General features: G+C 36.6%; 1 protein-coding gene across 3 annotated transcripts in view; it reads right to left on the bottom strand.

The window, feature by feature from the left end:
- LOC106868088 (probable ubiquitin carboxyl-terminal hydrolase MINDY-4) overlaps window positions 1-14693 on the bottom strand; it is a 105253-nt gene that overhangs the window by 4498 nt on the left and 86062 nt on the right. Inside the window, exons 14-16 of one of the 3 annotated variants that reach the window (XM_014913214.2) lie at window positions 12782-12943; window positions 6097-6274; window positions 2973-3265 (exon numbers count right to left, since the gene is read on the bottom strand). In XM_014913214.2, the coding sequence (XP_014768700.1) occupies window positions 3249-3265; window positions 6097-6274; window positions 12782-12943 (357 nt within the window). In that variant the 3' untranslated portion in view covers window positions 2973-3248. Of the gene's footprint in view, window positions 1-2972; window positions 3266-6096; window positions 6275-12781; window positions 12944-14693 lie in introns of those variants that run through there. The other 2 variants (XM_014913206.2, XR_008265054.1) reach the window with 2 other exon arrangements.

Raw genomic sequence — 14693 nt, 5'->3', positions numbered from 1 at the left:
ATATATATATATATATATATATATAAAAGGAAATAGAGAAATACAATTTATATATTAAAAATCTAATTACATTATAATATTATATAACTATACTATAAAAAGATATAATATAATATAACATAATATGACAAATAATTAAAACAAATATACATCCGACAATTTGTTTTGACTCATATTCACTAGTGAATTTATAAAAATTCACATTTATGCATATGAATCTCTTCAGGGTAATATTTGTTCATAAAACAGACAAAAATTCCATGCTTCGGAACCAGTGATGGTTTGTTTATGATTTAGCAGGCCTTGCTAAATCCTTTAGTGAATTTATAAAAATTCACATTTATACATATGAGTCTCTTCAGGGTGATATTTGTGATAAAACACAAAAATTCCATGCAAGGCCTGCTAAATCATAAAGAGTTTTGTGTCAGTCGAACCTTTTTTATATGTACATGCGCTGAACAGTTCCTGGCTTTAAGGGTATCATGAAATGCCTGGTTGATACCTTCTGAGTTCTTTTATAGGGCTTAGAAAAACTGAAGGACTGCTGCAATAAGTGCATCAATCTGCGAAAGGAATATGTTGTATAACATCGTAATTAACTGATCCACGTGTATTTTCTTCTTGCACTGTACTTTCAAAGACTTGTGAAATATGAGATCCTTTACTTAAAGAACAGCAAGGGTTAGTGACAAGAAGGGTATCTAGTTTTGTAAAACATTACTTTTGCTAGTATGGTCTTGTTTACAGCTTGATAAATGGCAGAATAAATTATTATTGTAGCCAAGAAACCCTAGGTAGCTGTAATTACAAGATTTGTGGGTTTTTATTTTAAGATTATCTTTACTCTCTCAGCTGATTGAGAGCTTTTCTACTTGATAAAGCATTACCACATAATATATATATTTCTTTGATACTACATTAAACTGCACCTGGTGATGAGGCTTCAGTGCTGTAGGTTGCATGGAGTCTCCTCTCATGAACCATTACTCCTAGGTCTGTCCTGACTTGGAACAGTAGTTCTTGCCAGGGTCTCATCTCTGGGTGAAATAGATTTCCCAGGCAGTGGACAAGGCTCCTATTATTTTTGATAAAGCCATGGGGAAGGCAGCTCTTCTAGGAAAAAGACATTCTACTATAAAACTTGCAATCAAAATAGTACCAGTCATCTTGACAATGCTTCTTATTGGAACCAACTATGGCAACGGGGTGGGGGGAATGTTGTAGAAGCTTTTGTTACTTAAATCCAGTGATGTACAGACATCTCACTAACAATTCATTTCTTTATCTGTTTTGTACTTTTTAAAGGCCTATGGTGATGGATGGATGGTGTGCAAAGTCATATCCATGCACATGCAAGGATGAAAGTAAATCAGAACAATCAGGCTGAATGTGAGATGGCTATCATCTGACAAGAAGTAATCATTATGTGTATATACAGGGTGTCCCAAAAGTCAGTGATGGGTTTCAATTTTTAATAACTTCCTTAACTTTACAAATAAATATATAGAATTTTCATATAATATAAAGGACATAATGGAAATTAATATGCATAAGTTAAATTTTGCAACACCACTGCATCACATATGAAAAATGCCATCACTTAAATGGGAGCCATTTTCAGCTTCGCACACCTGTGCTCTTTCCAAAGGTTGCACCATAACACCCTCAAGAGTTTCAGACCCTACTTCTTTGATTTCTCTATTGATGTTCTCCTGCAGTTGCACCATGGTCTCCGGTTTGTTGATGTAAACCCTCATTTTCAGGTATCCATGATTGAGACCTTTTTGCACCCAGCCATTCAAAGTAGACCTCACACATGGTTCCAGCAAGATGGGGCAACTGCTCGTACCACAAAGGAAACAATGCAGTTGCTACGGCAGTGCTTTCGAGAGAGAATAATCTCCTGCTAAGGCAATGTCAACTGGCCTTCACATTCCCAAGACTTGACTACCCCATATTTTTTCTTGTGGGGATACCTGAAAGAAAGGGTTTGCATCAGCAAACCAGAGACCCTGGTGCAACTGAAGAACATCAATAGAGAAATCAGAGAAGTAGGGTCTGAAACTCTTGAGGGTGTTATGGTGCAAGTTTTGGAAAAAGCACAGGTGTGCAAAGCCAAAAATGACTGCCATTTAAGTAATGTCATTTTTCATATGTGATGTAGTGGTGTTGCAAAATTTGACTAATGTATATTAATTTCCATTATGTCTTTTACATTGTATCAAAATTTCATGCATTTATTTGTAAAGTTAAGGAAGTTGTTAAAAACTGAAACCCCTCAGTGACTTTTGGGACACGCTGTACACTAATGGAGGTACAAAATGATGACTGGGTATTAAAACAACATGCATACATAAGACAGTAGAACAAAGTTTGAGGGAGAATTGTTTGCTGTTTATATCAGATCAGGATACAGAGTAGATACCCCTTTGTTGGCTTTATATATGAAGAAATGCATGACTGTGATTTATGAATTAAGGGAGATTTGGCTGCTATTCCTAGCAGGTATGGCAATTAAGTAGAGGTGCTCCCATTATATACAAAAATAAGAGTGTAAGGTGCAATTTGTGGTACATTTCGCTGCTGTTTCTGTCAGGTAGAGCTACAATGAACAGGTGTTTCCTTCTGCATCATTTTTACAAATGTACAGCTATTCTCTTTTGGAGATGCAGATCAAACAATATCTGTTAGTAGTATAGAAATAACATGATGGAGAAATATGCTCATTCTCAAACACATTACAAACTATTTGATCAATGAAATAGAATATCATTGTATTGTCACTTAAGTCAGAATTACAGTAAAAATGCTGTTACCCTTTATTTCTGTTTAATCTTCTTTCTCTGATTTTTACTTTTGTGTTCTCTCCCTCTCCCTTTCTCCCTCTCTCTTTTGCTTTCTCTCTCACCCTCTCTCTTTATCAGGAGACTCCAGGTATAACAAGAAAAAAGATTATTACAAATGCATGGGCTGTAACAATAACATTATATAATTGATCATCATTGAGAAGAGATCCTGGTTGACCTAATTCTGTTCGAATTATTAAACTTAAAGAGGTACCTAAAAGTCCTGATCAAATTCCAAAAATAAAATATTAAAAGACAAAATAAAACATCAAGGGCGTTTAGACTATGCTGTTTTATTTCTTCGTGCTTTCTCATTGTAACTTATACCGGTCTCATTCTCCATCACCTGTTATTCCAATTCTCTCTAATTTCTCCTCCCATGATTGCTTTCCCTTGTCCTCATCCTTTCATTCTCTCTATAAAATGGAGAACGCAAGTCAAGATAAAATACTCAGCTCTTTTCAAAAGTTTAAAACATTGAAATAAAACATTATACTTTTTATTGCGTCTGAGGAGAGTCATTCTCTTTTAGTGCCTTATTATTTAACACACTCACCAGTAAAGTTTCCACTCATTTACTTATTTATGTTTTCTAAAATTTTCTTTGTATCTTGCAAATTTTTCAATGGTCATTGACTCTGTCCATTATCAGAGCTGTGTCTTTTTTGTTTGTTTGTGTGCATGCATGTGCATCAGTATGCCTGTGTATACACATATATGTATGTATGTGTGCATGCATGTATGTGTGTGTATGCATGTATGTGTGTATGCATATGTGTACATTTGTATGCATGTACATATTCTGCATATTCATGCATGCAAGATTAACCCTGGCATTAACTGTAGAATTAGAAATGTAGTCTACAGCATAAGGTGCATAGAGGGTGCTTGTAAAGAGAAGAACATGGTATACATAAGTGAAACATCTAGAAGCATTGCAGAGAGACTAAATGCACATTTGAGACAAAAAACAGTTCTCCATATTTTACCAACATGCCAAAGACATACATGGAGGCACACAGGGTCAACTTGACATCTATATTTTATCCAAGCACCGAAGGACCCAACACTCAGACAAATACAGGAGTACATCCTCATAAATGAAACATCCCCAGTACTAAATAGGAAAAATACATAGAAGGTAGCCATACCTCAAAACTCACAGTTTTGTATATACACAGGTAGAGTTGTTAGTAGGCTGTTATGTTGATGTATATATATGTGTGTGTGTGTGTGTGTGTGTGTAGGTAAATGAATATGTAAGTAAACAGATAGATAAATAGATAGATATGTACACAAGTAATATGGACAGACAAGCACACACATACATACACAAATGAAGACTGAAACACATGACCATACACACACACAAGGATACATATGCAGACACACATGCATACATACAAATATACAAACACACAAACACAAGAATATACAGAATACATACATACAAATTTACACACAGGCATATATATATATATATATATATATATATATATATATATATATATATGCATACACACATACATACATGCATACACATACATGCATGCATACATACATACATACATATGTGTATACACATGCACACTGACACACACACATGCACACAAACAGACAAGCAAAAAGAACACAGCTCTGATAATAGATAGAGTCAACGATTATTGAAAAGGTTGCAAGACGCAATGAAAATTTTAGAAAAAATAAATAACTGAGTGGAAATTGAACCAGTGAGTGCATTAAATAATAAAACACTAAAAGAGAATGACCCACCCCAGACAATAAAATATGCTTCAACACACGAATTCACATAGAGAATTTTGTCCCACCCATGCTAGCATGGAAGACGGACGTTAAATGATGATGAATCTTACAAACCAAATCCAAAAACGAAATAAAATTTTTTGTATATAACAAAATATGCTTTATACAAAATCTCTCTGTGAGATGGTAAATAATAATTATAATATATAGTTTGAGGGGAGTTTGTTTTCTGTTTTGACTATTAAGTATATCATGTGGAGGCCCCACATTAGCTGAAATAAGAGGGCTGTAATTTAAGACAGAATTGGATGCCATTTCCATCAAGTATAGTTGCTACAATTTAGATGCCTCTCTTGTTAGCTCTTACATACACACATACATACAAAAGTCAATAAGGTTTCATGTGAAGGTGATGTGGGTGTTATGTCTGTCATCTTGAGATATAATATAGAGGCTCCATCAATTTGTCTTATAATTAGCTAATACAGACATTTACGTTTAATACAATGAAGCTATTTTATTTTATCTGCCTTATTGGGGATGTTGGCAATTACAATAAAGTAGCCCAAAGCTACATTATCAAAAGGAGACTTCCATTAACGTGACACTTAATTTAATGTCGTTTCTCATTTGACACATTGTCATCATAATTATGCTCATCATTATGATTTAATATCCACTTTTCCATGCTTGTTTGGGTCAGATAGAGTTTTTTGAGGCAGATTTTCTATAGCCAGATGCCTTTCATGTCACAAATCTTCACCCTTTTCAAGCATGGTAAAACTTCCCCATGACCAGAAATGCCTTTGTAGAATATTCGAAATGACTGACTTTGCTTGTATGGCAGTAACACTCATTTACAATAAACACAAGAGGGCCACATCATAACTGGAGAATACTATGCCATCTTGCTGAGTCAGCTATGAAAGACTATCAAGACCAAATGCCTAGGAAAACTGAAGAAAGGGGTCTTGTTTCATCAAGACAATGCTCCAGCACAAGAGTCCTTGGTTTCAATGGCTGCTGTGAGTGATTGTGGCTTTGAACTGGTTGATAATCCTCCCTATTTTCCTGATTTGGCTCCATCAGACTATCAGCTGTTAGCCAACACAGAAACATCACTGGCTGGGAGCCAGTGTCACTGTGATGGTGAAGACATTTCTACTGTTGATGACATTTTTGACTAACACAATGAGAGCTTCTTCACCAATGTGATCCAAGCACTGCAACACCGATGGAAGAAGTGTGTGGACTGCAAGGGGGACTATGCTGAAAAATAAACCTCATTTGGTCACATTCTATGAGAGTGTCTTGGTTAGCCTATGAACTTTTCAGTCAACACTCGTGTGATAAAAATTGCTGTTTATGCAAGAAAAAAAACTACAAGAACAACTAAATCCACACAGTTTCTCCTCCTCCTCCTCCTCCCCTCCCCCACCACCACCATTGTCACCTTTCCTTCTCCAGCAATTCATATACCTACCAATGGTGAGCCGTATAGGTTGCTGCTGTTTGGCAAGCCCATCATAGTAATAAAGATCAAACTTCTCTGCCTTATTGTCCTTCACAAGTGAGTCACTCATTGAAAACAGCACAGTGAAATGACTTTCACTGCAAACAATCCATATCGGATATTTTGGGTTCTTATAGTAAGAACCAACCTGCAACAGAAATATGTAGCATATTAACAAAATACAAAAATATAAAGGTTCAACGAAATAAAGTAATAAAATATATTATAATTAGGCGCAGGAGTGGCTGTGTGGTAAGTAGCTTGCTTATCAACCACATGGTTCTGGGTTCATTCCCACTGTGTGGCACCTTGGGCAAGTGTCTTCTACTATAGCCTCGGGCCGACCAAAGCCTTGTGAGTGGATTTGGTAGACGGAAACTGAAAGAAGCCCGTTGTATATATGTATATTTGTATGTATGTGTGTGTATATGTTTGTGTGTCTGTGTTTGTCCCCACAACATCACTTGACAACCGATGCTGGCGTGTTTACGTCCCCGTAACTTAGCAGTTCAGCAAAAGAGACTGATAGAATAAGTACTAGGCTTACAAAGAATAAATCCTGGGGTCTATTTGCTCGACTAAAGGCAGTGCTCCAGCATGTCCGCAGTCAATTGACTGAAACAAGTGAAAGAGAAAGAGTTATCAATATGTACCATTATCCTTTATTTCAGAAATTATCAAAACTAATTTTTTAAACTAAAATCTGTTTTTTATTTTACTTCCTTTTCTGAGAATGCTCAATACTTAAGCTTTTGAACTCACAGGTATGCTTTAGCTGGCTTGATTTAATTGATTGTACCCCTGAAAGTTGCAAAAGCAGACAGCCACATGGTTCTGTACTTATAGCTGAAAATAATAATTCTACCTGTTTTCTTTCCTACCAACTAAAACCTTAGCCTCAGTTAATTTTAACTTGAGGCCTCACAATTCCAGGCTTAGTTTATATGCATGGAATTAAATCTCTAATTCCACCACAGATTCACTCTTTGAGAAAGAGATCATCAGCATGCAGGAGTTCCCATCGCAGCTAGTCTTAAACTCTACTGATAGCCTATAGGACTACGACAAACAGAATGAGACTAAGAAGTGAACCTTGATGTGTTCCTATCTTCATGCTAATTTCATCACTGAAATTGTTGTTGAATCTCACTTACTGCATCTTTGTACATATCTTGTATAGCCCTCATAAGCCATTCATCTATGTTAAGTTTCTTTAGGGACTACTAAATGGTACCCTCTCATACGCCCTTTCGAAGTAAATGAATGCCAGGAATAGTGGTTTGATTTTGGCACCACTGTTCGAGCGTGATCGTTACCAGCGTCACCTTCCTGGCACTTGTGCCGCAGCTTCGTGTTCCTGGCTTGTGAAAAGTCATTCGAGCAAGATCGTTGCCAGTGCCGCTGGACTGGCTCCTGTGCAGGTGGCACGTAAAATACACTATTTTGAGCATGGTCGTTGCCAGTACCGCATAACTGTCCTTCGTGCCGGTGGCACGTAAAAGCACCCACTACACTCTCAGAGTGGTTGGTGTTAGGAAGGGTATCCAGCTGTAGAAACTGTGCCAAATCAGATTGGAGTCTGGTGTAGCCATCTGGTTCGCCAGTCCTCAGTCAAATCGTCCAACCCATGCTAGCATGGAAAGCGGACATTAAACGATAATGATGATAATTTCGCCTGCTCTTGCCTCACTAAGAAGATTTGCATCTGTAGTATATCATTCAGTCACAAAGCCAAGCTACATTTCACTAAGGGCTACTCTGTAATGGATCGATTGTGCTATGACTCTCTCATTCCACCACCAAGTTATCTATGGTTTGGTTGGAACATTGCTCCTGCCACATGACTGGTAGCCTAAGCAGGTTATTTCATAGAAATTCCCAGTTGTCATCAAAGTTACACGGATTTAAATTCAATGGTAAGTAACTGTCTGATAGTGCTCCTCTGAAAACTAGGGAACAAGCTTTTATATTTAGGAACTAGAAATATAAAGCACTATATCAACCAGGAATATTTGATGTTCTTATTACATTGGAAACAGCGAAATGCTTAGCAGTATTTCATCTGCCGCTACATTCTGAGTTCAGATTCCGCCAAGGCCGACTCAGTCAGTCATGTTTTTCCCACGCTCCTACTCTCTTTCTACAAGATCTGTTACTTCATCCTTCATTCTGACTTTCTTTCCATCTCCTTATTTCCAATTCTATTGGACATTTTTATATTTAATTTTATGTTACCCCATATTTGCTTGTCTTGAGGCCATATGGCCAATTTTCATTGTATATATATTATTATTTTACTCTGTTGTGTTTGTTCTAGTCATGGTCCTTGTACGTCCATTAGCTATTCCAAGTGGCTTTCCATCGCTGGCACCACCAAAAGTGAACAATATCAACATTAAAGGCATGAAATTGTAAAGATCTTTTGGACATTGACTGATGTGGAATTAGCTACAAATTTTCTGCTTGTTGTGTTTCTGTGAAACATTTAAAATATATACATATATTCCTCCTGTAAGGTAGCAGTCATTGTTTGACCATACCTGGTTACTAGCTACTTCCACATTATAAGACCTCATGTTTGGTTAAAGTGATTTAATAATGCAGTTTAATCTGAAATCCTTGAAGGTGCTACTGTTCTGAATCACAACAGAAGTGAGAATAGTGTCAGCTAGCAGATAATTGCCTTCTTCTCAATATCTAGGGCTTCCCAACCTTGAACTCTAGTGTTGGATGCCGTTTAAAGCCATAGCTAGGAAGTAATCTTGGTTTCAGCCACTTGAAGGAGTAAAAAAATTATTATGAGAAATTTTAAAGCAAAAGTTGGCAGAAAAAACACTGTCAAAGAACAGGTCTACAAGGATCAGGTGAAGTAGGTGACTGATGGATGTTTTGTCAAAGAAACAATTTAGCAGAGACCAAAATTTTATTCCATCACTACCAAGAAAAGTATGCATGTGGAAGAGTTCAGGTGACATAACTTAAGATTAAAAGGACTATGTACTGATAAACCAATGGTTTAGTAAAAGCAAAATTTACTAAAGAATATACCCTGGAGCAGACATAGGTTCACATTATAATTAAGTCATAGCAGAAATCACAAACGAAAGTTAAGAAAATGAAAATAGTTAAAAGAGAGAACAATAAAACTTAAACTTGGTAAATCAGACAGAATATAAACAGAAGACTGATGTAAACAAATAGGAATGTTTACATAAAGAAAACATACAAGAAACCTATAACAAAGGATAAACTGAAGGGAAATTAAAACTTGCAAGTAAACATTAGTAAAGAAAACGATACCTATAAGTGAAAAGGAAAAAAACAGAAAAATAGATGATTGATGAAATTTTATTAAAATAGAAAGAAGAAAAAAATACAAGAAAAAATTATCAAGATAGATATAACACCCTAATAAAGAGATCTGTTCTGAAAGCAGAGAAACAAAACAAAATGGCCGGATGATCAATGTCAAGTAGCTGAAAAACTTAATGGACAACATAAATCTAAAGTAATGTAAGATAAGATAAATGAGATCACAAAGAGAACTAGATGAATAGACTAAGAGATAACATTAAGGACAACAATGGAAACATACTGTTTGATCATGACTAGATTGCATCTAGATGAGTTGAATAGATAAAAGAACTGTACAATAATGAAGAGAGACTGGCAATGCCAAATTTTGAATCTGTTAATTGAAATGAAAAAAGCAGAAAGGGCAATAAAGTAAAGTGAAATATGGATTGTCAATAAGGACAGACAAAAATACCAGTAACAGTATTAAAAGTACTGGCTAAAATCAACTTAGATCTAATAAAAGACTTATGTAATATATGAAAGTGTTGAGGTGCATGGTTTAGTGGTTAGGGTGTTGCACTCTTGTATATAAGACTAATGTTTTGATTCCTGAACTAGCAAAACAGTTCATTTCATGCTGCCATTCAGCTGGCAAAAATGAGTAATACTGCAACAGACTGGTGTCCCATCCAGTGGGTAGAATATGTACATGACAGAATCCATGAAATTGGCCTAATGAGACCATGGCCCAGGGTGAACTTTTTGATTATATGAAAGTGGCCACATAACAACTGACTCATTAGCCTTACTACTATAGGTTATCCAATTTACAGCAAGAATAAATGATGAAATAAGTCAACTGCTGAGTGGTTCTCAGACTGGGAAAGGGAACTCATGAAGGAATATCTAATCTAACAATTAAATGTGAAAGAGCTCTAGATATAAATGTTTTATATAAATGTTCTATAGAGTAAACTAAGCATTTAACAAGGTAAAACATACAGAAATGAGGTACGATCAAAAAGTACCAGGACTGTTGTTATGGTAACAGAGCTAAAGTACACACAGTAAAGCAGTTTGACACAGACTGATCTTGAACTCTGTTGCACATGCACATTAATCTATAACATTCTCATTCACTTCTGTTGTTTATAGCAGTACTTGGAAGTAATATGTGTTGAGTGTGGTCATTTCAAAAAGATCAGAATTCAGCAGTGTAGGAACCTTTTCAAAATGGTTATAACAAGTGATGAATCATAGGTCTATCACCCAGAAACCAAGGCTCAGTCTTTGCAGTGGAAGAATTCAACAAGATTTCAAGACGTGGAAGAAATCCAAGAGAATGTGACAAGGTATTGCTTACTATCCCAAAATGGGAGTTCCAGGAATGCTTCCCTTAATGGAAATGATACTGGATAAAGTGTGTGGCTTCAGAAGGGGTCTACTTCAAAGGAGACTAAATGCCAAATTTCTATGTGCTATAGTTGCCTTTTTTTAACACCAGTCCCAATACTTTTTGTTCAGACCTCATATATCAGCATTTGGAACAAATGAGAATGATTTCCAGACAATAACAAAAATGTACTGGGGGCAATCAGCAATGGTAAAACTTGACTGGAGAAAAACTTCAGAATTTGAAAATAGGAAATGAGTCAGGCAAGACTGTGTATTATCCCCTAACCTATTTAATATCTACACTGAAAAGAGCTTCAGGGATGTTAGAGTTCATGGCAGGAGCATCAATAGAAGGTATGGACATCAACAACTTTATATATGCAGGATAAATTGTCTTATTAAGTTTCAACAGAACCTTATAACCACTTTAATGACAAAAGAATGCTCTATGGAACAGAAATTAATGTAAAGAAAACAAAATCGATGGTAATCAGCAAGCAACAATAAATACCAATGATAAATATTAAGATTGAGGGAAAGCCTGTCGAACTGACACTAAAGATAATATATCAGAAATACATGCAATCAGATGTAAATATTACAATTGAAGCAAAGCCTGTTGAACTGTCACTAAAGATAATAAAGCTGAGATGTATGCTATCAGAAGACAGAAAATGTGAAGTAGAAATCAAATGAAAGATTGACAAAGCAGGAAGATCATTTGATAAAAAAAAAATAACTGCCAAAAATACTAACATCAAGAAATATGACTACAAAAACCAGCAGGGTTACTTGAGGAGTTCGTTTGTGGCGGGGAGTGATTTGTAAAAGCAGAAGTGGACAAAAGTAAGAATGGGCAACAAGATAAATGAGTGGCAATAGAAGTGACAAAAAGAGAGTGTGATAACCTGCTGTACAGAAGGGGAAACTTAGAGTGTATTGATAAAGGAGATGATATAAAATGATACATAAACCTAGTGAAGAGCGATGGACTCAGAGTGATGAGAGCAATTTGATCAGTATAAGTGGTGGAAAATGAGAGATGGAGGACTTAGGAGTGATGGACAAAAGACAGTAGAATCAACAATAGGCAGATGAGATGGAAAATCAAAGATGCAAGATGAGGTGGGCAGCAAATACTGGCTTGCCAACATCAATAATTCTTCAACAACTGACATAGATTATGACTGCCTGTGTGCAATAATGTTGGTCATGTATAAAGAATCTTCAGATCTCAGCCAAAATGAAAGTTTTTTTTCCCCAGGAGAGTATAAAGTTAAACAATCAAGAACTATAAACAATAAGCATTATAGGATCACTTGTCATGGAGGTGATGACAAGCGACCAAGACTTTTGGCGATTTACTGTGCTTGAGAAAACATATGAAGCTAAATGAAATCATGGTTGTGGCCGGTGCCTATGATACATAAACCTTAGCTGTGCTGGTGACACATAAAAGGCACCTAGTACACTCTGTGGTGTGGCTGGTGTTAGGAAGGGCATCTGGCCATAGAAAACAAGCCAAAACAGACTGGAGCCTGATGCAGCTTACCAGCTTACCAGCTCTAGTCAAACCGTCTAATCCATGGAAAATGGATGTTAAATGATGATGATGATGATGATAATGATACTGTGGTATGACGTCAGCAACTGGGGAGCTGACCGCTGACCGGAACGGCGAGCTGACCAGAAGAGGAAGAAGGGCAGAGGGAGCCTCGATCAGGATTTCATGCCCTTTTCGAACAGGGTTGTTGGGACGAGAGGACGTGCCAAGCGATCGTCTAGGTGTGGGGAGAAGCAGCTGCTATTTCTAGCGTTCTTCGGGTCGGACCAGCCGTGAGGATCGGATACCGCAGGACAGACTCGTGCAAAGGAAGGCAAACGAGGTAAGCTGATTACTTCTACTCACACGCATACACCACAGATACAAATGTAATGAAAATGTGTAAACAAAATCTCTTACCTTGGTGTTGTTGTAATGCTCAAACAATGACAGGAACCCAATATCACTCGGGTGCTGGATACCTCTTAGCACTGTTACATTCTCTGTGCCAGAATCCAGTTCCATCTTGTTGTCAAATACATTGGATACAGCATTTCCAGTAACAAAAAGGTTCACAACCTCCTGAAATGAATTTAACAAATAATATAAAATACAATACACTGTTACACAATGTCCTAGAATACTAGTGATGTTGTTTTTATTGTTGTTTTTGTTTAGTTCCAGGTTTGCACTCCTGATTAAGCAAACCTATGATCAAATACATTCCAAACATGACCATCCTATTATTTTCTCAGCAATTGCATTTCTATCAAAGATACAGTATCCAATCTAAAATGTACACTTTTCAAAACAGTAGTCTGTAATTTGAAAGAGATTTGGCTACTATTTCTAGCAGGTCATAAACACCACAGAGACTTTGAAATAATTGTTTAACCCTCGGTCAGCCTTGTTCGAGTAGAGCTATGATCAAAGATATTTCAGCTGTGACTAACCTGCTTTGGTAGGGTTATCTAAGACTGCATTGCTTAATGTGTTCTTGCTTTTTATTCAAGATATTTGAGCATTATCTGAGGTAAATTTGGTTAGTTTCCAGTCAATGGTACAACTATGTAGAAGCTACTTCATCACATCATAACACTGTTCTTGTTGTTATTGTTATACGGGGAGGAGATAGATGGTGTTGTTGTTAACTCCAAGTCAGCTCAGATCATCAGGCTTGTAACCAAAGGAGTTCTAGTTGTGAACATTCAGCTTTTTCTCAAAGACAGCACATTTTTAAATCCATTATCCCTGTCCTTCCTTCATTTTTTTAATATGGCAATGTGTTTTCTGGAAAATTAAGTTACTATTTCTAGGTATTTGTGTCAGCAGCAGTTCACCTACCAGCATCCTTTAACCACAAGCTCACAGATATGCTATTCCTTCTTTCTGCATCTTCTATCGTTACCACAATGGCCTCTGTACTCCTGAACTATTTAGCTGCATACCTCTATCCACTCAAGCTCAATATCTTCCTTTTCTCTTCCTTATGCCTGTCTCTAAGATCCAACAAACAAAACACTTTGCCCAGCTTTTCTCTCCCAAAATACTGCAATCTCCTAGAGTTACCAGCCGGCTCAAGTTTTTCTTGTCTTTTAACAATAGCCACTGACATTTAGATGTTTAATCTGAACATCAACAGAATCAATCTCACCAACAAGGGAAGTCCTGTACAGAACATAGACACCACTAACATACCCTTGTCAGAAAAACTGATCACTAGCTGGAGAGGACCTACAAAACCCATGGCACAGCTTATTTCAAAAAGACACATTCTAACTTTCACTTTCACTTCTTTTTCTAGACACTATATGTCTAGCAGTGCACTATCACTTGTGTTCATTTGAAGGATGATAGAATATCATTTGATAGTCTTGTACTGATATTTCTAGCAGGTCAGTTACAGTATAGAAGCTTTTTAATTGGCTGAAGTAAAGAAGGTGGTTGAAGTAGTAAAAGTAAAAGCAATAATAAAAGCAGCTAGTTATTTGCAACAGATGACACCTCACAGGTGCAATATCTTCATATTATAGCATTAAAACAAACAAAGAAACAAAGAGACAAAACTGCTTTCATTCCACAAGGCCTGACTACAATTAAGGGATGGCTTTGGTGGTGAATTAACAGATATTATGACAAGCAAAGTGGTATAAGCAAACCCAAACATTCAATTCCCCAGTATCACAACAGTGTTAATAAGAACAGCTACAATAGCAATCACTGGGGGAGAGGGGGCAAATACCTTTGGGGATGTTATGATGAAAGTGGTTTTGTTAGTAGTGGCGGCAGCAGCAGCAGTAGCAGTAGCAGTAGTAGAGTAGGAGGAGGAGGA

This window comes from Octopus bimaculoides, chromosome 1 (assembly GCF_001194135.2).
Source record: "Octopus bimaculoides isolate UCB-OBI-ISO-001 chromosome 1, ASM119413v2, whole genome shotgun sequence".
NCBI lineage: Eukaryota > Metazoa > Mollusca > Cephalopoda > Octopoda > Octopodidae > Octopus > Octopus bimaculoides.
The sequence above is the reverse complement of the archived record's forward strand: the minus strand, read 5'-3'. Positions and strand labels throughout refer to the sequence as shown.